Source organism: Ochotona princeps, chromosome 5 (assembly GCF_030435755.1).
Source record: "Ochotona princeps isolate mOchPri1 chromosome 5, mOchPri1.hap1, whole genome shotgun sequence".
NCBI classification, from domain to species: domain Eukaryota; kingdom Metazoa; phylum Chordata; class Mammalia; order Lagomorpha; family Ochotonidae; genus Ochotona; species Ochotona princeps.
Window position 1 is genome coordinate 79,675,391 of NC_080836.1, and position 22,750 is coordinate 79,698,140.

Here is a 22,750-nt window from a genome sequence, read left to right on the forward strand (position 1 = left end):
TTAAAAGATTTATTTATTTATTCATTTAATTGGGAAGTCAGATATACAGAAAGAAGGAGAGACAGAGAGGAAGATTCATCCATTGATTCACTCCATAAGTGGCCACAATGGCTAGAGCTGAACTGATCCAAAGCCAGGAGCAAGGAAATTCTTCTGGGTCTCCCATGAGGGTGCAGGGACCCAAGGCTTTGGACTGTCCTCTTTTGCTTTCCCAGGTCACAAGCAGGGAGCTGGATGGGAAGTGGGTCCTCTGGGATATGAACCAGCACCCATATGGGCTCCCGGCACATGTGCAAGGCAAGGACTTTATCCATTAGGCTATGGTGCCAGGCCCAATGGATTCATTTTCTTAAGCAAATCTTTAATTTTATGTAGTTGAACTTGTTTACTGTTATTTTTATTTTCTTTGTTATTGATGCCACATCCAAATCATCATTGACAAAATCAATGTAAAGTAGTTTTCCTGTGATTTCCTCTGCAATATTTTCAAGTTCATCTATATATTACGTGTTTGATTTGAGTAGAATTTTCATATGCAAAAGACAAGAGCCCAACATCATCCATTTTGCGTGTAGGTATCCAATTTTCTCTGTGCTAACCTATCCTCATTGTGTATTCTTGGTGCCCTTACAGAAAATTACTTGATCTTATATATGTGGGCTTATTACTGGGCTGGTTTTTTTCTTTAAAGATTTTTTAAATTTTTATTGGAAAGACAGATTTACGAAAGAAAGGAGAGATAAAGAGAAAGAGCTTGTATCTGCTGGTGCACTCCGCATGTGGCACAAAGTCCTCAGCAGAGCCAATCCAAAGTCAGGAATTTCCCCCCAGTCTCTCATGTGAGGGTGTGAGGTCCTAAGGCTTTCGTCCATCCTCCACTGCTTTCCCAGGCTACAGGCAGAGAACTGGATCAAAAGTGAAACAGCCGGGACAGGAGCAGCACCCATATGGGATTCCAGAGAGGTGGAGGATGATCCAATTGAGCGGTCATGCTGGCCCATCTGTTTGTGTGTGTGTGTGTGTGTGTGTGTGTGTGTGTGTGTGTGTCTGTTCTTATGCAAATGGAAGAGTATTTTGGTTATTGCAGTTTCATACTAGAATTTAAAAACATGGGTGATGCCGCTAGATTCTTCTGCCTTTTGTAGTTTCCTATATAAATTCTGATTCTTTTCTCTATTTCAATGAAAAAAGTCATAGAAAAAATTGATAGGGTTGCATTGAATTTTTGGATCGTATCTGAGAGAATGGATATTTTAACAATACTGATTTTTCCAAACCACTAACATATCTTTACATTTATTTATATTCATCTTTAATTTCTTTCATGAAAGGTTCGCAATGTTTTTGCTATACAGATCATTTAACATCCTTACATGTACAGAATGGAGAATAAAAATCCTAGTGATCATAATATATACAGAAAAAGCCTGAATTATATAAGGAAAAACTTTTTAAAAATGTATTTATTTTTATTGAAAAATCAGACTTTCTTAGAGAAGGAGAGACAGAAAGAAAGATCTTCTATCTGCTGATTTACTCCCCAAGTGGACTCAATGGCCAGAACTGAGCCGATCCGAAACCAGGAGCTTTTACCAGGTCTTTCACGTGAGAGCAGTGTTCCAAAGATTCGGGCTGTCCTCTGTTGCTTTCCCTGTCTGCAGCAAGGAGCTGGAAGGGAAGTGGAGCAGCGAGATACAAGCTGGCACCATATGGGATCCCAGAGCATACAAGACGAAGACTTCAGCCACTCGGCTACCACAGTTGGTTCCCATGAAAAACTCTTATCACATTAAATATACCAGTGTCCCTCCGCATAATTCCAGTAGGTGGTATTATGACAGATCCACAACTATCATATTGAACAGTAAAAAACTCAAACCCTCCCATTTAAGATAAGAAAGAAGCAAAAGGTGACCAGGGCCTGGTTTGTGGCATGGAAAGTTACAGTCTGCTTGCAGTGTTCAGATTCCAGTGCCCGCTATTCCAGTCTAGCTCCCTGCTGATGTGCCCAGAGAAGCAGTGGATGACGATTGAAGTATTTAAATCCCTACATCCACATGCGAGCTCTGAATGGAGTTCCTTTCAGGCTCTTGACTTTGGCCTGGCCCAACTCTGTATATTCTGGTCATTTGTTGGGAAAGGTAGAGGTGAATCAGTGATGGAAGATCTCTGTATCTCTGTCTCCCTCTGTGTGTGTGTAATGTTTCCTTTCAAATAAATTAATAAGTAGATAGCTAAATAAATAAATATTTTAGGGAAACTATGCCTACTCTGAGTACTTCATTTACATTCAGTATCACAAGTCCTAGCCAGGACCATTAGGCAAGGAAAGCAAGGATTTCAATAGGAAATAGATCAGTATGTCTTTCTTTTTGCATATGATATAATCTCTAACACACAAAAACTCAGCAAGAAATTATTTGAGTTGATAACCAAATTCAGTGAAGTTATAATTCAAAAACTATAAAACCAGTTGTGTTTGTAAGCACTATGAACTTTAAAAAAAGGAATTTAGAAAGTACCTTAACAATAGTATCAGAAGCAATCAACACAGCATTTAGCATAGTAATTAAGAGTCTGCTTGATTTGTGTTTTGTCTTTGCTGTAGACTTTTTTGATTAAGCTTGATCTCTATGGCCGGTGTGCTTACCTTATCTCAGTTCTGTTTTATGTTATTAATATTAGCTTATATATGCATGTGCTTGTGTTAATGTGTATGTTTTCACAAATGTGTGTACTTGTTTTTCTTTTTTCTTGTTGCTGCGCATGGATCATTTCTTTTCAAATGTCAGTGTCTTTCTCTATTGGCCACTATGAGCTACCACAACTCTTCTGCTTTTACTCTAGGAAGCCTTCTTCAATTACAATAGACAGACTCACCCTTCTTGTCTCTACAATGTCCTTGTTCCTGCTGCCTAGTACTGCTTGTGCTGTTGTTACTTGGTTCCAAACGTCTCTTTTGCCTATGAGTTAAAATTCCTTTAATGTAGTTCCTTGTCACAGTCATTTAATTTTGCCCCAGCTTTTAGCTGACTATTTTGAATATAATGAGGAATAGGTAGATGACTAGATAGGCAGGATGGATGGATGGATGGATGGATGGATGGATGGATGGATGGATGGGTGATTTGATGGTTAGATGAATGGAAGGAAAGATGGGAGGAAGAGAGGGAGGTTGGTTATGTAAATCCCCACTTAGATGTCCACTATTCCATAAGGTATTCTTCAAAAGATAAAAATCGCCCTCTAGCACCTGCAGTGCTATGCGCTGACTGCTTGAAATATCTTTGGTGGCATTATCTTATGCCTTGTTTTGTACAAGTCAATCACCCTTGAAAGTCAAGCACTATGTCACAGTAGCATCTGTCTCAACATTTAACTCCTTCCTTAGAACAAAGAAAGTTTCCTGTAAGTAAATCATCAGTGACAAATGGAATTATGTTGTACACTATGGGTATCTTTGCAGTTTAGAATTAAACCGTTAGCTGAAACGTTGTCAGAGGTAGGTCCCCAATACTGATACACAGCCTTGTAAATATTTTATGAAGATGTATTCATTCTAAAATGAAACTGAGGACCCACTGAGATATGGGGAACTTAACATTTCCTCTGCCAATATGTTGATATAAATATTGCTGTTGTTGAGCATGCATGAATAACAGAACTATTCCAGGCGTTTTATCTCTTAAAAACTAATTTAAATTTGAACATTAAAAGACTGTTTGATACCATATGTTTGTTTTCGATAGGAAGTAAAATCTATCCTAAACATAAGAGCCTACAAAGTCTGTGTTCTAAACATAAGGGTTTATGAAATTAGCACATAGGAGAGGAAGCCATGAAAAATTGCCTCAAGGCCACAGATTCCTCCAGTTTGTCTTCCCCTCCGTTCTTTGCTTTTACTGCTCCTTCCCCAGGGGTGGTGTGGGTGGCATGGGTGAGGGTGTCTCCCTGCTCCTTGCTTGAGTGTGTAAGTTGGATTGCAATCAAACATTTGCTGATACCTAGGTAGAGTGTGACCCCTTCCCAGCTATTGTATCATAGAGGGATCCAGCGGATCAGAACTGTGACTATCTGTGCATCCAAAAATAAGCAATTCTTTAACAAAACAAAATATTTCAAATGTTTTTCTGGTATGATTTTGTTATTTATGAAATAGCTTTCATAAAAGACTTATTTATTTGAAAGAGTTATATAGTGTGAAAGAGATTTCATCCACTATTATACCCCCCAAAAGGGCATGATGCCAGAGCTGGGCCCATCCAAAGCCAGGAACCCGGAGGTTCCTCCTGGGAGACCCATGCTGTGGTTGTGTGGGCTAAGCCACAGTTTATATATCCAACATCACATTTGGGTGCGGGTTGGAGTCCTGTCTGCTCCCTGCTAATGTGTCTGAGAAAGCAGCAACGTATGGCCCAGGTCCTTGGGTCCCTGCACCCATGTGGGAGACTTGAATGAAGCTCCTGGTTCCCGGCTTTGCCCTGGCGCAACCCTGACTGTTATGACATCTGGGCAATGAATCAATGACTAAAAGAACTTTCACTCTCTCTTTCCTTCCCTCTACCCATCTCCCTTCCTCCCCCCTTTTCTCTCTTTGTAAGTCTACCTTTCAAATAAATAAATAAAAAATATTTAAAAATTTTTCTAATCAAATGCCTTCTTCCACATATATATTGTTAGCAAATTCTCTATGTTGCCAGATGTGTTTCCGATAAGTTAAAAATTCAATACCATTTGACTGTCTTCTTGAAAATGCATGGAAACACAATCTAGTTTTGTACCTATGGACTTTGATTTTGATACACATTGAATTTGATGCCAGGAGTCAATAATGATCCATGGATCATTGCCTCTCTGTGCTGCTAGGTGAATTAGTCTGCTAGGGTAATGTTCTCCAGCTTGTGTAATGCACCTATTTGATAATAAGACAGCAGTCATGTGAAACACCTGGGTGGTCTTACAGAGTGTTTTCCAGTGGCTTAGATTTCAGTTGTCGATGTGAGTTCACAAAGTCTTGGACAGCTGGGCCAGCTCTACATCAGGGACAAAATGTGACCTCCTCTTACAGGATGCAGAAGGGAAAAGGTGCCCAAGGTTAAAGAAGAGTGCTAAGATCCCAGGACAGCAGCAACCCAAACTGATCTCAAATCGCATTTGCAAATGCTGGATGAGTCTTTGTACTGAATGGGTTTTCACATGGTGCATCTATTATTAGGCATGCTTTCTTGACAGAAAAAATCAAGTTTCTTTGATCCTTGCTTAGTATTTTAAGTTCTGTTAAATAAAAGCTATGCCTTCCATATCCAGAAGAAAGGTTCTAAAGGGCCTTTTATTCCTACACAGAAGCTAGCATTTTGGCACATGGGCACTGGAACCAAATTAACTTTTGAATGTTCCTTAGGGATAATTGTCTCTGTAACCCATTACTTCTTCCAGTCACACCAGGAACTTTCAACAATCCAGTAAAATATAATGATCAAAATTTTCAGTGGAACTGCTAAATCATATAGATTTGTTCCCAGGATCCCTTAAATTGACTTGTGTACATTTTTCATCTATCAAGAAGAAATTGGTGATTTGGAAATGGGGGTTTGATAATTTCAGTAATTGTTTACAACTGCAGCTTGATGGTCTGAAAGCATTTCTCATTTCTTTATTTTCTGGCAGAAATAGTGAAGTGTTTTGTTTGTTTGTTTTGTTTTTGTTTTTTTAGAACCTTTTCTTAATGGGAGCTGAGGCCTAAAATTAAAGTTAAAATTAAGGACCCATAAGCATTAGGCACAGACCAACATCACTGCTAGAGTGAACCAGCCAGATTTGGTTCAAGCTTTAAAAGTCATCCTAAGCCCAGACTCCCTTCAACTGGCATACACTCAAATCTGTGTTGCTGCTTCTGACAGGAAAGTCTGCATCCCATGTAAAAGTGTATGGCTCAGCTCCGGTGCTCCTGATCCAGATTGTACTGTCACTCCCCTAGGAGGCAGCAAAGGATGAATTCGGGTGGAGTTCTGAGATCTTTGTCTTGGTCTGGCCTAGCCCTGACTACTGTAGGCATTCGAGGATTGACTTGGCAGATGGAGGCTCTAAATATTTTAAATAAAAGTGGTAAATAAATAAAACTCATGTAAATTCACTCAATACTTTTTATAAAGGAATTACTAAAGAAACCAACAATTAAGAGCTTTCCATGTATTTTTCTAATCAAGATAGTTACATATCCGTGAGGTACAAATACCTTTCCAATATGTATTTTAATCTGCTACTCAATTATTGAATAAAATTGTATTTTATCTTCCAATACTATCTGAATTATTTGAAGCTGTCCTATTTTAGCATTTTCTAGTAATGTTGTCCATTCCTTAGTCTTCTTAATTTCTCCTTCTCCACTTACTTCGTACCTTTATTCTAGCTGAGCAAATCTAAGTGCTTATGCATTAGTGTCCATCTTTACCCTTTAAAACTTCTTGCCCATCTGTCTCTTATAAATAACTTAGTCATCCTTTTGTACCAATATATAATTTCAAATACCTTCTGCATTTCAAAATTCTGTTTAAAAATCAGCTCTTCCAAAGATTCTTTTCAGGTAAACTCAACAGTTATCATTCTAGCTATTCTGTAGGTTGCCACAAACCTCACGACCATTGTTTAACCTCATAAATAACTAGGGCCCAAAACTATAAACTGAAGAATATGGAAAGATCAAGAGATGATGTAATGCACCCCTTCATAAACCTTACCAATTGACAAGATTAAGTCAATATCACATCTTCTGCTGGAATTGTTTAGCATTGGTGTTGATATCACTTTTATTCTCATTTATCATTAAGCTACAAGGGTGATAACTTATGCTACATTAGTGTGAGTAGTGTTTGTTTTAAAATAAATGTTGATGTTACAGGGGAAAAGAAAGTGTTAAGGAAAGGGAAACAAAGCTGACAGTAGCAATTTATTTACATACTGGGGGCACAAACCCTTACCACAATCCAAAAAATTTCCCTGTCTGTAACGTTCCATATTCCAAACATTTCTGAACCTAGAGGTGGGTCTTTTTGCCCTTCCCTGTGTTTCCTTCCATTTGGCATGCAAATGCTGTGTGTCTGCCCTGCTAGGGATCTCAGTGATTGAGGAAGAAGTCTTACTTGCCATTAAAGGGTTTGCAATGTACTCTTGTCCAGTTTAATGTCCTCCCTGTTACCTTCTCTATCACATGCTTGTTCAAGAACTTGTTTTATCCTGATGTTCAATGTGTGAATTGAGTTGTTTAGTTTTTTAGTTACTTGTTTTCCATAGCAGTTCACAAACTCTCCAGGAATACCCAGAGCACCTCAGATATTGTTAGGAATAGATAAATTAAGCACATACACACACCTCATACACACTCAAATATAAAACCATTTTTACATTAAACAAAGCAGGACATCATATACTCTAAAAAGACAAATAAACTCATGTTTTCATGGTGTGTATGCATTTAGGAGAATTGTCACTTAAGAAAAGAAGCAATACATTAAAAAAAAGAAGCAACACTTTTAAATAAAAAGGAAGTTGCATACAATACATATATGTGCAACTGAATTTTACTTAGCATGAGAAAAATCACAGCCTACAGTTTTAAAAGTTAGTTGTTACACTAGAAGCAACAAAATAAGAAAAAATAATGTTTTATTAATTAAGGGAGCATTAACACTTGAATGCACACTACTTTTCACAAAAGTTTTCCTGCCTATTTTAAATCAGCTCTCCATGTGTAATACCATTGTTTAATAGATTGAATAAATGGATAATTAGATCTATGCTGTAACATGGTTAATCAAGCTTTTGTATTTAAATATATTTAGGTTGTATAAACATGGGACTTCACATATACATACTTGTAATAGTTGAAGCTATGGGTTTATCTTAATAACGTGGGAATTTTATTTCTGTGCTGCATTTTCAAGTACCTTCCAGTTAGGGGAGAACTTCCCATTTGTCAAAGTGTCAGTGAGAACTAAATTATCTGCTTGCAATTCTATACATCTGGTAAGTGAACGAATTTTCCATGGATTTGCTTCTGGCTTTGTACATTTAAGATATTGTTTATCTTTCAGTACCCACATATTTTCCTACAGCAGATGCAGAAAGCATGCGTTCACATCCTTAGCACAGCTCGCTGTGTATCATTGTGTCGAAAAACTGGTGAATTGACACTTTAGGTGATAGGAATATTCCTATATTACTTAAGAACATAGTGTCTGTGACCCATGTAACAATAGTCTACTGTTTCCAAACAAAATGCATTTCAAACATAGGAATATTCCTATCATGGCCTCCATCCGCTTATGATGAATCTGCAAACGAGCCCTCCAGACACATCAAGGTCGTTTACAATGGTTGAGAGCAGCCCTTGGGAAAAAAAAAAGGTTAAAATCAGTTGAAATGTTAGGGGATAGTAATGTAGAGGATAGAGAGTACGACACATATTAGGCAATGGCACACAGTCGTTTTTGGCATTTACCACATGGCAAAGAATGCCATCGGCACAAGGTGTGACTGGAGATGTAGTGTGGGGCACAACACTGATCCTTGAATGTTAGAACATGGAAAAGAGGCCAACATCATGTATAAAACCCCTTCATCCCCTGTACAGTTCAGAAGACCTTATTTAGATTTGTTAATTGAGGTATCTTTATTTGTAGTTATTAACCTTTTCATTCATGTTTTAGAATGTTGTGCCTCTCAAAGACCACATGCTTTTTCTTACTGAACCACCTCTGTAGCTTGTCCTTGCTCTGAACGTAATAGATATGTTGGTTCAGTAAACTGACTCTGTAACATAAGTTAAATAATTTGAAAAATTGGATATCATGTATTTCAACTGGATCAAGTATGAAAAATACAGTAGAAGAAAAAAACACATACACCCACGGGAATACAGTCACGATACACTTCAAGTTGAAAGTACAAACATCTTCAGAGAAATGTACGTTCCAGTGAGTCAGCAAAAGTCTCTTTCACGTAATTGTATGGTAGTGACATTCCAACTACAGCAACGTCCCAAAGACTAGTGAATTCTTTAGTAGATGTGTGCCTGTTCCTATCTGTTGTGTAGTAATGATTTCTTATACTTGCACTTGTCCCATCTGTATTGTGAACAAGGGTGGTTTTTGTGATCACAAATGAAAGAAAAATCACACAAGTGTTAGTCAGCTTGAACTTCTGTGTTCCTTTTACAGCAACACTGGGATTCTCTTCCCTAATACAATGAAATTTAAGAATAAAATATCTGGATTGTGGAAATGTGACGAGCTTCCTCTTGTGTGGTATTGCTTCGTCGTGGTGGACAGCATCACACAGCTGCTGCATTCATCACAGGCCAGGCACCAGCCTGGGTCAGGCACTCCTGCAGCGGAAGGGATCTCTACCCAGTACTTTGCCATAAATTGTGCTGCTATTGATATCACTACCAATTCTTTTATGAGTCTCTAGGTATCAGCAGTGTGGAGTTTGCTAGGCATCAGTTGAAAAGCCTTATCTGGTGCCCATAAAATCTACACAAGGAAAATCTAGTTGTCTCCAAAACAAATGATGTACCACTAGTCTTATTTTATTGAGGTATTGACAGGTGTAATAGGAGTGCTGGCAAGGCACGTAAATCATCTGCCGGAGAGATGCACTCTGGGGGAGGAGTTAGTGTGCCTGGAGGAGAGGGTCAAGCAAACTGCTCAACAAGACCATCTGACTGTGAGCTGGTGTTTGCCTCTTAGATACTCAATATCTGCCACCTTATCCCTTTATTTATGGCTTTCTATCAACATCTTTCTTTCTGCTGATTTCTTTGGAGTAGGAGACCTGATTCATTGAAGAGATTATAATTTCTGTTTAATGTTATGCACTTTCCCACACAAAAAAGGTGACCCCAGTACTGAAAAATGTCAAGTGAATAGAACCAGTAGAAATCAAGTCCAAATGACTTAGGGACTTAATTTCTGTGGGTTTCTATTTCCTGACTGGCTATATAAAACATGGTACTAGCTTTTTGTAGATCTGGAATGAAACTTTGGTGTAGTTCTTCCAAAATGCTCATTTGACTTTTAATGTGCAGGAGTTTCAAGGTAATGTAATGTAAAGGCCACGTTTGAAAGGCAAGTTTCTAAGTCTTCTGTGTGTCCAGTCTCTTGAGGACATTCCAATAGTTTAGTGTCAGACTCATTCAGGAAGAGCTCAAGGTATGTTAAGATAATTAAAAAGTGGTATTTTAGGGTTTGGCTAGTTGCAGAGTCAGTTAAGAAATGTACCATATTTTAGGACATCAACCTACAGTACATGCTGTCTCTCTGTATTGTCTGTTGGTATGTTGGCATAATATATTTTTTCTACATTTTAATCTCTTTGAACTTATTAAAGTTTTAGTTATTTCTGTTTCATTTTCATCCTCAATATGAAATTTTTATAAATTTAGAGATATCTTAATTCAAGATACTTCTCCCTACTTGTGTTTTTCTTACTATCCCAAGTGACAACATTATTGGAAAGAATATTCTTTATTTTTTCAGACCATCCAGTTATTTGGGGGGATTTGATATTAAAGTAGCACAGTGTGGAAATCCCATATAGCAGAAGAACATTTGAGGCACCAAAAGACCAAACTTCATCCTTCTTTGCACATCAACAGGTTGTTGTGCTAATTTCATCCGTTTCTCCACTTTGCTTCCCACCCCATGTTTTTCTGCAGGCACTCCTCATGCCTTAGTTAACATGCAGCATCCAGGATGCCCTTGCTCTTTTTAGGATTTTGGGGGCATGTAAAACTTGGCTGTCTTGTTATTTTGCACATGATACTGGTAATGGGTCTATACTGAAGCGTTCTCATCTTTTTTTCCCTGGTGTTTGTCTACTCACTCATGCTGGAAGTGAATGAGATTCCCAGTATCAACCCCATGTTCATCTTTATGAATGCCAAGTTGAAAATCTAGTGTTTGGTTTCTCATGTATATCAAGGCAGTTTAGATTAAAAATAAATCATTCCTATACTCAGTGGGCTGAAGTCAAAATTTGTGTTTTCTCTGAAATGAAACTTAGTAGTTGCCAGAACTTCCTTACTGCTCTTCCATGGCAAGCTATAAGAAAGATTTTATGTGTCTTTTCTGCATTTTCTCGCTTGTTCTGTATGTGCAGCCAGTCCCTGAATTCTCCTGTTTCTCCTGTTTGCTCCTCCAGTTTCTCTCCCCATTGCTTTCTATGTCTGTAAACATCCTTTTCTCTTCTTGGTGCACACTTCTGTTCTCTTCATGTCTCGGGCCTTCTTGTTCTCACAGAACGCCTCATCAGCACTCTCATGTTTAGACCCAGTCCCCACCCTCACCCAAACTGTCCAGGTGTCACTCACACTAGCACAGAATGACACCAGGTATTGTGGAAAAGCTGGCTTTCTGGTTTTGCTCAGAAAAATCATTAACTATCTTTAAACAAGTGAATCCCTGCTGCCACTCAGTGTACAATTCAGAACATGTGTTGTTGTATGCTCTCATGTGGGACCCATGTTTAAATCTACTATTTATTTTCTTGACTACCTGCATCATCATATGTTATAACAACTTAGGACCTTGGATTCAATCTGTGTAAATGCCTGTCCTTCCAAAACCTTAAAACATAATGGTAAATGGCATCACCTGTCATTTAAGCCAACTTCATTCCAAAAGCATCTCAAAATGTGGATAGAAATCTATTCATGCTAGTGCATGGTGCATGTGTGTTTGTAATTTATAGTGAAGACTCCAAAAAAATTATAATACTGAAACCTACATTTGGTTACCAGGTTCAGTCTTCAACTAATTGTAGCCTCTTTTAAAATTTTGATTCTGAACTTGAAACAGGTGATCTTTTTGTGGGCTACCTTACTGACATTAAATGGAATAATGGGAATATTGGATAAGTAACTCTGCCTTTGAATACCAGTTTCACCATCATTAAAATTATGCTTAAAACTTGCATGATGCACCATTACTCATAGACTCCTGGGAACTGGCTTCATTCCTCCCACCATGAGGCTGTGGCTTAACCAGTGCTAAATGCACTACAACCTGGAAGAAATGATAAATCTAGCTTCTTTTTGAATGTGTGTGTAGTGAATATTTAAGTTTTCCTAATTGAGACATTACCCCTGAGTAAACAGAACAGAGGTCCTGTAAGAATTCAATTTTCCTGGGTAGGCTTGAAGATGTGGTTGCCAGCTGCTGTATCACCAATCAAGGGCTTCTTCTGCTTATGCTCCAAGTAGTTATCTCTTTGGTCTCCATTCAGTTTGCATTTGGTTAAGTAAAATGCAATTTTGATCACAGCTATAGTGTGTGTGGTCATAGGCATGGGCTGTACATTCACCCGCATGTGATTCACCTGGATTATTTTACTTGTTTTTACCTGTATCTGCACTAAAATGATCCTTGCCATCACATATGCTTCTCTAAAAGTTGAGCTGAGAGTAAGCACCAGAAATTCTCATTTGAGGTCATCATTGTCCCTTAAATATGCCTTCATATCTAGTCAAATTTCAAATGTTTCAAACTATGAGGGAAAACATGATTAAATGGGGAGTGTTCAAATTTTTGAAAATGTGTATCAGGAAAAGGAAAACAATTACTCAGGCATCTTAAAAAATTTATACATCAAGGTAAACAGATTTTGATGATTTTTAATCTTTTCAGAGAATAATGTATTGATTTTTAAAAATATTTGAAACATGTAGCTTGTCAAAGAAAACCATTTGTTGGTTCATTCTCCAGATGTTGAGGCCCACACTCAGAGGCTCCAGCTCAACTAGAGAACCCCATGTTGGTGTCAGGGATGCAGTTGTATTTGAGTCATCACCTGCTGCCTCTCAGGATGTGCTGTAGCAGGAACCAGGATCAGTAGCAGAGGATCTGGAACTCATATCTGAGCATTCTGATGTGGGATGCAAGCGCCCAGAGTGGCAGTTTAACTACTGCACCTGACACTTGTCCTGAACGTGTCTATGAGTTCTGTTTGCTCCATGAGTTTTTGAAATATTCTCATATAAGAATTGATGCTTTAAAGTATATAACCTTCTTTGTTGTACTCAGTGACCTTTAAATTGTGCTTTCAGGAATATCATTGCTCCAAGAGATTTCTGAGGGATTATGACTCTACATCTAATAAGTCTTGTCACAATCAGCCAAAACAATATTGTTGGCCAATAAAATTTTTCCCATTTTAGAACTCCCTCCCTCCCCCACCTTTATTTTTAAACTTTCACCTGTTTGTTTAAGATTTATTTATTTTACTTGATAATGGCAGTTACAAAGAAAGAGAGAAAGAGGTCTTCCATACACTGGATCATTCCCCAATTAGCTATCATGGCAAGAGATGCACTTATCCAAAGCTAGGAGCCAGGAGCTTCTTCCAGGATTCCCACATGAGAGAAGAGGTCCAAGGCCTCTTCGCTTCTCCCAGGCCATTAACCGAGTGCTGACTTGGAAGTGGAGCAGCTGAGATTCAAGCCATTACGACCTGACAGCACCACAGGCAGAGGACTAGTGTGCTTTGTCACAGCACCAGCCCCTAAACGTTGACTTCTATCTGCTTTGACACAGAACTGGATTTTAGAGTTTTACTGTTTAAATGTCATTCCATAAAAATTGACTTGAATTTCAGGATTTCAGTTTTGTGAGCAGATAGCACACCTCACAATAAATAATGGTTTTTTTATTGCCTACATTCTAGTGGAAGATAGGCATGTCCTGCTTGAAAGTTAAATTGGAGACAGTGCCGTATCCTGTGTGTTCCTCATTTTATTTCAGCTTCCCATTCATTCTGTGCTGTGCCATACTTACCAAGTTTTAAATGGTGAGAGTGCTTTCCAGAACCACTGTTTGGTTCCAAGGCACGTGGTCCTCTCCACTTTAAGGATACATGGCCATAATGTAGCATCTCGGCTGTACCGTGTTGTACGCTCCTTCATTCCTGTCTGCCTGCTCACTCCTCCCCACTACACACATCCAAGATGTTGCCAGAACTAGATGGAGTAGCATCCCTCTCACTTCAGTTACCTTTCCTTGTGAAATATGATTTCCGCCCTAATGAATACTCAAGATCGTGTTCAGTACTTCTAACTGCTTGTGTGTTGACATACAGTAGAACAGATATTCGTTTTGTCTTTAAGTTGGAACTGCCTGTTTCTGACAGCCATTTTCAAATGGTGTTTGGCAATTGAAAAGAAAAATTCTAGGAGGATTGTTTAAAAATTTCTGAACACTGTATGTTCATTAACTCCAATGTGAGATTATTTACACTTGTTACTAATAATTTGAGACAGTCTAACAATATTTAGAAAGTAACCCCACAAGAGACATTCAGATGTGAAAAAATTTTTTGCTAGCCAGCTGAGAGTAGATTTTTAGACATAGGCTGCCCCCTGAAAGCTTGTTTGGATTTGATGTTACAAATAGTTGATGCTCTGATACAAAACTAAATTGTCATCTTCAGGGAGATGATTGCATTGATTAAACGCATGGGATGGGAAAATTATGTTTCAAATAACTTTTTATCATTATGATACCAGATACTGGCAAGAAACAAGGAAATAAAGATGTATTTTTCTTGACATGCATGTTTAAGGCTGGTGCGTAGGAACTACAGAGGTAAAATATGCATATGACTTCTGGAAGGTGTGCTCATTCCCCCAGAAAAGACAAGTCCTTACACAGGCATATATTCTGCAGATATTCATATGTGTGTATGTGAGCCAGGTAAAAAAATAATGTAGTTAAAATCATCAATCATTAGCATTTCCCCCACTCAGTTAGGTTTTCTTTATTTACTTGAAAGGCAGAAGAGAGGAGAATAAGAAAAGTCTTCCATTCCGTGGTTCACTACCCATATTGCCTCAACAGCCAGGGCCAGGCCAAAGCCAGGAGCCAGGAAGCTGTACCAGAACCCGAGTAGCCAGGACTTGAACTACCACTCTGATCGGGGTGCTGGCCACGTGAAGGACAACGAAACTTTCTGTGCCACAGTTAATCCTCTCCTCCATCAACTGTTGTTTTTTTTAATTTTCATAAAGAATGAGAACTTAGAAGTTTACAATAATTTTCTTTGATTTTGTTTGCTTTCTGCAATTGAAGATTGATATTTGTAGTGTGCTAGCCAGGTTTGCCCCTATGTTTTTTTCTTAGCTTTAAAGCTGATGAGTTATTTCTTAGGATTCTTTCTAACGAATTGTTCGTTTTCTGTTATCGGTGATCCCGGGCTTCATCTCAAATGAGCTTAGTCCTCAGGTCACCCAAAGGAGAGGGAAAAAAAATGGTGTAGGACTGAGATATTATGGTCCTTTCCCTTCTTTTTACTATTGAATTTTTAGAAAGGTCACACACAGAAAACAGTTTTTCAATATATCATCATTGCTATGTCAATTTGCTTAGGAAGTTTTTGAGGTGTGGATGAAGTTGGGGAATGTTGAAGTGATCCATTTATTAATAAAAAGGAAATAATGTGAACTTGGATTTGGTCCATAGTGTCTATTCTATTAGCATGCTTATTTTTCATTATGAAGGAAGGTATTTTTCCAAAATGCAACTTTTATCTGGACAAGGATAAAAAACAACAGTTTGTTGGGACTTGTTTTTTAAGAACAAGAACATTGAAGCATAAATACAAATCAAGTTTATAAATAAAACACAGATGAAAAATGTTGCTTTTAAAAGCAGTGACTTGGGAGAGTTGGGGAATAATTTTCAGGCAATTGATAAATGGAAAATTTCATTTCAACTGTTTTCCACGCTTTTCCCAAAAGCACACAAATAAAACATTAATATTTTTATATAAGAGTGATTTTTACACCAAAAGTAGATTTTTGTTTTTAGAGATTTTTCTCCATAGTGGCCAATTTTGTATGAAACAAGTTATTTTAGTCCTAATTGCAGTCGGAGTGGTTAGGCTGCTGGCTCTACTATGGCTGAATTTCATTTGAATTTTCTCATTGCAAGATATTTTTCAGAATTTAATAACCGAGTCAAATATATAATAGCAGAAATTTTCATTAAATTTAAAAGGAACTGGAATGTGTTTTCAGAAAAACTAACTTATTTTCTTTACATTTTGTCTACGTAGGGAGACTTTGAAGAGAATGAACTAATTCTTTTGTGTCTGTTTAAATAGACATTAATTCTATAACCCCAGCAAATAACATTTCAGAATCTACAGTTAGAAGATTTGGAAAGAACCAAATGGCAGTAATAACCATTCTTCCAGCTTTGCCGTGTAACAAATTAACACCAACTAACCCTTGTTGTTTGTCCACAAGATACTCCATCTCTTTAACACGTATATTTTCTAGATCAGCATTTAGATTCTTCCTTGTCCGTTTTTACATTGCTCAACAGTTTGTAAGGTAAAATTACCTGTTCTGAAGCACGTGGAAAAAGATGTCATTCTATCAATAGATAATGAAAGATAATTAAATGGATTCATTCACAAGTGTCCTTAGAAATGAAATGTTTTTACATAAAAGCATGTTGTAAAACTTTTTAATTAAGGTGCATTGTGCTGGACACTCTCTTTCCCCAGGGTTCTTTTGACCTCTGACCTCTCATTTTGTCCTGCAGGCACTCCACTACTGGTGAGGAGGAGCAGTGACCCAGCACTGGGGCCACCTGCTGATACCCAGCCAAGGGCTTCACACCCTGGTGGCCAGGGTCTGAAACCAGTTGTTGTGGTAGGTATCCTGCTGTTTGCATTTCTGATGAAAGATCAAAGTGCCTACCTCTGTACTAAACAGGGCTTTGCAGTTTTTTGATAAGTAGATAGAAATCTTTTAATAATATGCATACCATTTATTATAATAATAGCTAATATGAGATGTTACTAGTAGTCAGTTACAATGATAGCTTTTGTTTATATAATGCTGGTAATGTGTCAAGCACTGCTTTAAAGGCTTATATTAAATCACATAAATTTCTTCCTCAAGGTAAGTTTACATTATTCTCTCTATTATACTGATGAAGGTATTGAGGCAAAGGGAGGTTCAACTAGTTGTTTAACATCACGTGGCTACGAAGTGACAAAGTTTGGAATTTAGTCCTGGAGATATATCTCCAAAGTCTATCTTTTAACCTGCGCACTATACTGCTTCATTTTCCTCATCCTTGTGCTTGGTAATGACAAAGTATACCATTTACTAATTTTTGGCATGCTAGCGTAATGTTTTTGCCAGGCTTTACCAGTGTGTATGGTATAGTGCAGTTGCAAGCTGCCAACACTATGGGCATGTGGTACCAGCATTGGATTGCTACAAGACCACATCCAAATTGAAGAGCTACAGAATTATTATAACTACTTTACCAATAATAATAGGTTAAATGGAGAATGACTTCCTGAAGAGATGATATACACCTCCTATATAGGACAGAGGAATGTTTCTGTTAGATCTTTCTGGAATCTTTTCATCTATTTAAATGCTTTGAGGGTTAGATTTTAATTAATGACCAAGCAACATTATATTGGGTGAGCTTAGCTAACATAACCATATTTAAACGGCTTTGTAAAGGCAAGTCTCTTTCTTTTTAAGTCTCTTATTTATAAAACAGAAGAGATTTTATTGACATGTAAGTATGCTGCATCAATTAAGCAGTTTCTCCTTCTTTGGAATATTCCTGTTAGGAACCAAGGCCTTTGTGGAATTGAAGTCAGCCTTCCAAATCATTGGATGTTTACTATTATGTTTGTGGCAATATTTTAGCACATGTTTTCTTAGGAAAGCAAGTGTCTTGAAAGTGTTTAACATGTAATATCTTCTTACTCTCCTATTTAAAACTGTATCCTTTTAAGAAAGTTTCTTTACTAGAACATTATTTTAATAAAAATCAGGTGTGTAATGTCCTACTTTAATGATGTATACAAACAAAACCAGTATGTGGTATGATGTGTTTTTTTTATGCATACTGATTGGGATTATATCAACCCTGAAGATTTTGCACTGGGAGAAGATAAGAACTATGTAAATGAGAAAATGAATTACATGAGACAGGACAGTTACGTTCAAGAGCTAACTTCTATGATGTCTCTCTATTCCTAAATAACAGTGTAAGTTGATTAATGTATCACCATCATCTGCATACAGAAAATAGACCATTGCTTATTTCCATGTCTTCTGTCATTTGGGCCCCAGGCTTAGACCCTTTGAAATGACAGCAATATTGCTTTCCTATCTTTTTGAAAGATTTCATTTGATACAATAATATGGAATCTATGACTTCCAAATTAAGGCATGAGGCAGGGAGATATATTATTTAACAAAGATGCATATCCAAACCTAAGAAGAAATGCAAAACCTAAAAACCATATATATCACCCATATACAAACGAACTAACACAGATTGGGTCCTAATATAGTAGCTTAATTAGTGGGACATCTGCTTTTCCCTTTTCTCTCCTCTCCACGTTCTCTGTGCATGCTGAAATGCAGAGCTGAACCTTGGACAGTAGACCGGCCCTTGCCTTGCTGTCAGATAGTGGCACATTTAGTTTCTTCACTCATTGTACACATGTTTCAGAAATGCTGTATTCCTAGATATTCCAAGATTCAAATTTGTATCTTCTCCATCTCTGTGTCTGGTGCCAAGTGAACAAGAGTTATTTATTATATGTCATTTGGACTTAGGACTATAACACATATATATGTTTGGGAAAAGCCCTACTGGAATCAGTGATTAAAATGCTTGTCAACTAATTAATATTTAATCTCACCTAACCATTTTCTATGTTCCCCAGAATGAATGTACTAGGTAAATAACAACCTGTTCTAGGATCTATTTCCGCCTAGGCAAGAGGTACATAGTTTAATTGCCCTACTGTATAATCGACAAGCAAAGTTTTTAAGTAAGACATGTTTAAAATTTTTTAAAAGATTTATTTATTTATTTTCATTGAAAAGTCAGATATGCAAAGAAAAGGAGAGACAGAGAGGAAGCTCTTCTATCTGTTATTCACTCCCCAACAGCCAGAACAACGCTGATCCAAAGCCAGGAGCTAGGAGCCTCCTCTGGCTCACCCATGCAGGTGCAGGGTCTCAAAGCTTTGGGTAGTTCTCAACTGTTTTGTCAGGCCACAAGCGGGGAGCTGGATAGGTTTGGGACTACCAGGATTAGAACCAGCACCCATATGGGATCCTGGCATGTACAAGGTGACAGCTTTAGCTGCTTGGCTACTGTGGTGGGCCCAAGTAAGAAAATTTGATGTGTCTAGCATTTTCTAAACGAAAGGTAGACGTGTGTGTGTGTGTGTGTGTGTGTGTGTGCATGCGCATTGTAACTTCTTTCATTTATTTCTTCATACTTGTGGACTTATTTAGATCTATGCGGTCAAATATGATAGCTGCTAGTTACATGTGGCTATTAAACATTTGAAGTGTATCTTATAAAAACTGGAATGCATTTAAGTGTGAAATACACATTGAATCTTGAAGCCTGAATCACGAAACAAATTAGTGTATAAAAGTTCTCATTACTAGCTGCTATACTATGTTGAAATATCTAGTTTGATGAAATGTATGACAATTATTTTTCAACTCTTTTTTAACTACCCCCTCCCTTCCTTTTACATGACTATTGGGAATTTAAAAGTATGTCAGTGTTTCTCAGTTTTTTTATTGGGCAGGGCAGCTCTAGACAGAAGTAAATTGGGTGTAGCATTAGTAAAATGGTTTGAGACCCTCAGGGACGTTATTTGAACTCTACATCATCTCTTGGCTGACAGTGTGATTGGGTTTGCCTGGGGCAATCCTGGTTCATGCCACTGTTCTGGCATAATTATGAATCATGTCCCCACTAACTCTCAATGATGCCCAGGGATTGATGATCAATTATGTGGTACCCTATGGTATTAGAGTCAATTTTGTTGTTTGCTTAAAGATAAGAGGTCCTGTCTTTCAAGAAATCTATGGGAATTTAAGCACCACAGTACTCATAGTGGAACAGGTCGCAGGAAGTTTGTGTGACAAGGATCTGAGGCTAACGGCAGGAACTCAGAATTGAGCTTCTTTTGCTTCTCCCAGATTCCTGAATTGTACTTGTTAATTTTGTCCACAACTTTAGCTATACCATGCTTGGTTTGATAAGATGCATACAGACAGTGTATGATAATATTGCCATGCAGCAACCAACATGAAAAATTATTGCTTAATAAAACATGTTCAGTTTCATTTCACTCCAATATCCAAGGGGAAAGACAATCAAAATTTCCATCTCTTAGAAAGAGAGTTTTCACATGTAAGCAATTCACAGATGGCAGGACCCCAAGTGGGTTATGTTCAATCATTCCCAAGAAATGAAATTTGCTTATAACACACAGCATAAGAATCTGAATATGCAATACATTTGATTACATCAAAATATTGCCTTTGAAACTACAATTGATGACTTATTTTTAGTTGCATTACAATGAACTTGGCATAGAGGGAAGAATTTTCAATGGTGCCCAGAGGTAAGTGTTTTTTCAAAAATTCTCAAAGTTTCACTTGTTTTACATCTGATTGCATTACTATAAATGGGTTGCCTAAGAAGTATACTCTCAGATATTTTGGAGTTACAAAACTAGCTTAAATTAGAGAAATCTGATTTCTCCACAAATTTCAAGTTCTCTATTTATTGAGAATCAAAAATCTCACTATTTGCTACTTAGAGTACCACTGGATAAATAACACAGAAATTTCTTTTTCTGTTTCTTATAAATGTACTTAGTTGCCAGAATAGCAGAATGATTAAGAATCAAATGGTAACAGCTATTCATCTTTCAAGACAATAATAACTCCAGTTTTAGTGAGTGTTTTTGAATTAAAGAAAAGGGAATCCTGGGGACAGGATATTTCAATGGCAGTCTACTCATAGAAACTCTTACCTTCCTTTCCTTTATTGTAACCTGGTGTTCTTGGCTTGAGGGCATGCCATAAAACTAGGTCCTTGAAATTGATGTTCCTGAATTTGTGGATGGAACAAATCCCTAAACCAGATGTGATTTTTTCTTAATATCCGGTTAACTACTATGGTTGTTTTATGTTTTAATTATTGTTTACAGTTTTCAATTTAACCTCAAAGGCAAATTGATCCTCTAGGCTGAGTAAATTAAAAAGTGGATTCCTGAACTTTTTAATACGGTGGTTCTTCTTGGATAGTGAAACACAGTGTTTGTTTTCAACTTATTGTTTTTCCTACATAACCAAAATAATTAAAACAGTGGTCTTCCATGTTTATTCTTTTGTTTAAAAAAAACTAGCTGGCAAAAACTGAAGTTGTTTATCTGGAAGTTAATGAATTGACTTTGGTGTCTGTTAGTGGTCCAAAGGTTTATGTTGTGGCATGGTAGGTATGCATGTGTGTTGCATAAAGGAGACACTATCACTCTTCAGATTTGAAGATCAAGAACCACTGTTTTAGAGTTACCCACCAATTTCTGGACTTTGAATAGTGGTAAAGATTAAGAAGTAGAGAATTTTTGTTGGAGTTAGGTACAAGTGGTTAAACTGCTACTTATGATGCTAACATCCCATTTAATAGTGCTAGTTTGAGTCCCAATTGCTTTCCTTCTGAGTTCCCTATAAATGTATAAGGAAAACTAGTAGAAGATGACCCAAGTACTTTAGCCCCTACAGCTTACATGAGACACCAGGCTGGATTTCCTAGCTTTTGCCTTTGACCTGGTCTCAACCTGAATGTTAGGGATTGTATGAGAGCATTTGTAGATAAGAGATCTCTGTCTCCCTCTCTGTCACTGTGCTTTTCAAATAAGGACATCTTTTTTTTTTTACATAGAGAATTATCATTTTCTTTTTTTCAAGTATGTATTAAGTTGGGCCCAGTGCTGCAGCCTAAGTGCATAAAGTCCTCAACCTAGCTCACGCTGTGACCCCAAATGGGCTCCAGTTCATATCCCAGCTGTTCCACTTCCATCCGGATCTCTGCCTGTGGCCTGAGAAAGCAGCAGAGGATGGCCCACAGCCTTGAGACCCTGCACCCACTTGGGAGACCTGGAAGAAGTTCCTCACTCTTAGCTTCAGATCAGCTTAGCCCTGGCCATGGTGGCCACTTGGGGAGTGAACAAGTGGATGGAAGATGCTTCTCTCTATATCTCCATTCTGTAAATCTGATTTTCCTGAATAAATACATAAGTATTTAATAAAAATATATTAAGTAAGATTATTTCAACACATGTTGTCACTTTTTCTATTTAACATGTTACATAAATCCAAGATATTAAGATGAATGGAAGTGTTTTGTAATTCTTCATTGACTTGCACAAATGTAACTGCTTAGGCAAAAATAAGTACAATAGTTAGCAACCTGAATTCAGAAGGTTAAAGGATACAGAGAATTATACGAAGACATTCCAATTGGGAAATAGTTCCAGTTTTTCCAGCATTTTCTACTGGCACTAACGTGAAAATACAATGTTGCATGAAGGCTTTGTTATTTTATTACACAGTAGCATGTAGTTACTGTAAGAGGAAATATTTCCAGCAAATAGAATTCTTGGTTTCTCATTCATAGCACAATGGAGTGCTAATTTGAGACTTTTTCCCTCCTGTGGCTATACCTTTCCTGTAGAGTACGTAGATTGAAATTACAGTCAGTGTTACTGCCAGATTAAACTTTCTCTGATCCATGAAGGGAATCATTGAGTTGGTACTGAGAAATTTTAAGAAGCTTGGCTTTCAGGATTAAAGTCATCAAATTGCTTCAGAGATGTCAGGACTTTGGGTTGCGGG

General features: G+C 37.5%; 1 protein-coding gene across 1 annotated transcript in view; it reads left to right on the forward strand.

Moving 5' to 3' along the window:
• Positions 1 to 22,750, forward strand: part of PARD3B (par-3 family cell polarity regulator beta) — a 1,014,759-nt gene that overhangs the window by 455,366 nt on the left and 536,643 nt on the right. The window contains exon 4 of the mRNA XM_004576910.3: positions 16,599 to 16,708. Within this exon, the coding sequence (XP_004576967.2) occupies positions 16,599 to 16,708 (110 nt within the window). The remainder of the gene's footprint in view (positions 1 to 16,598; positions 16,709 to 22,750) is intronic.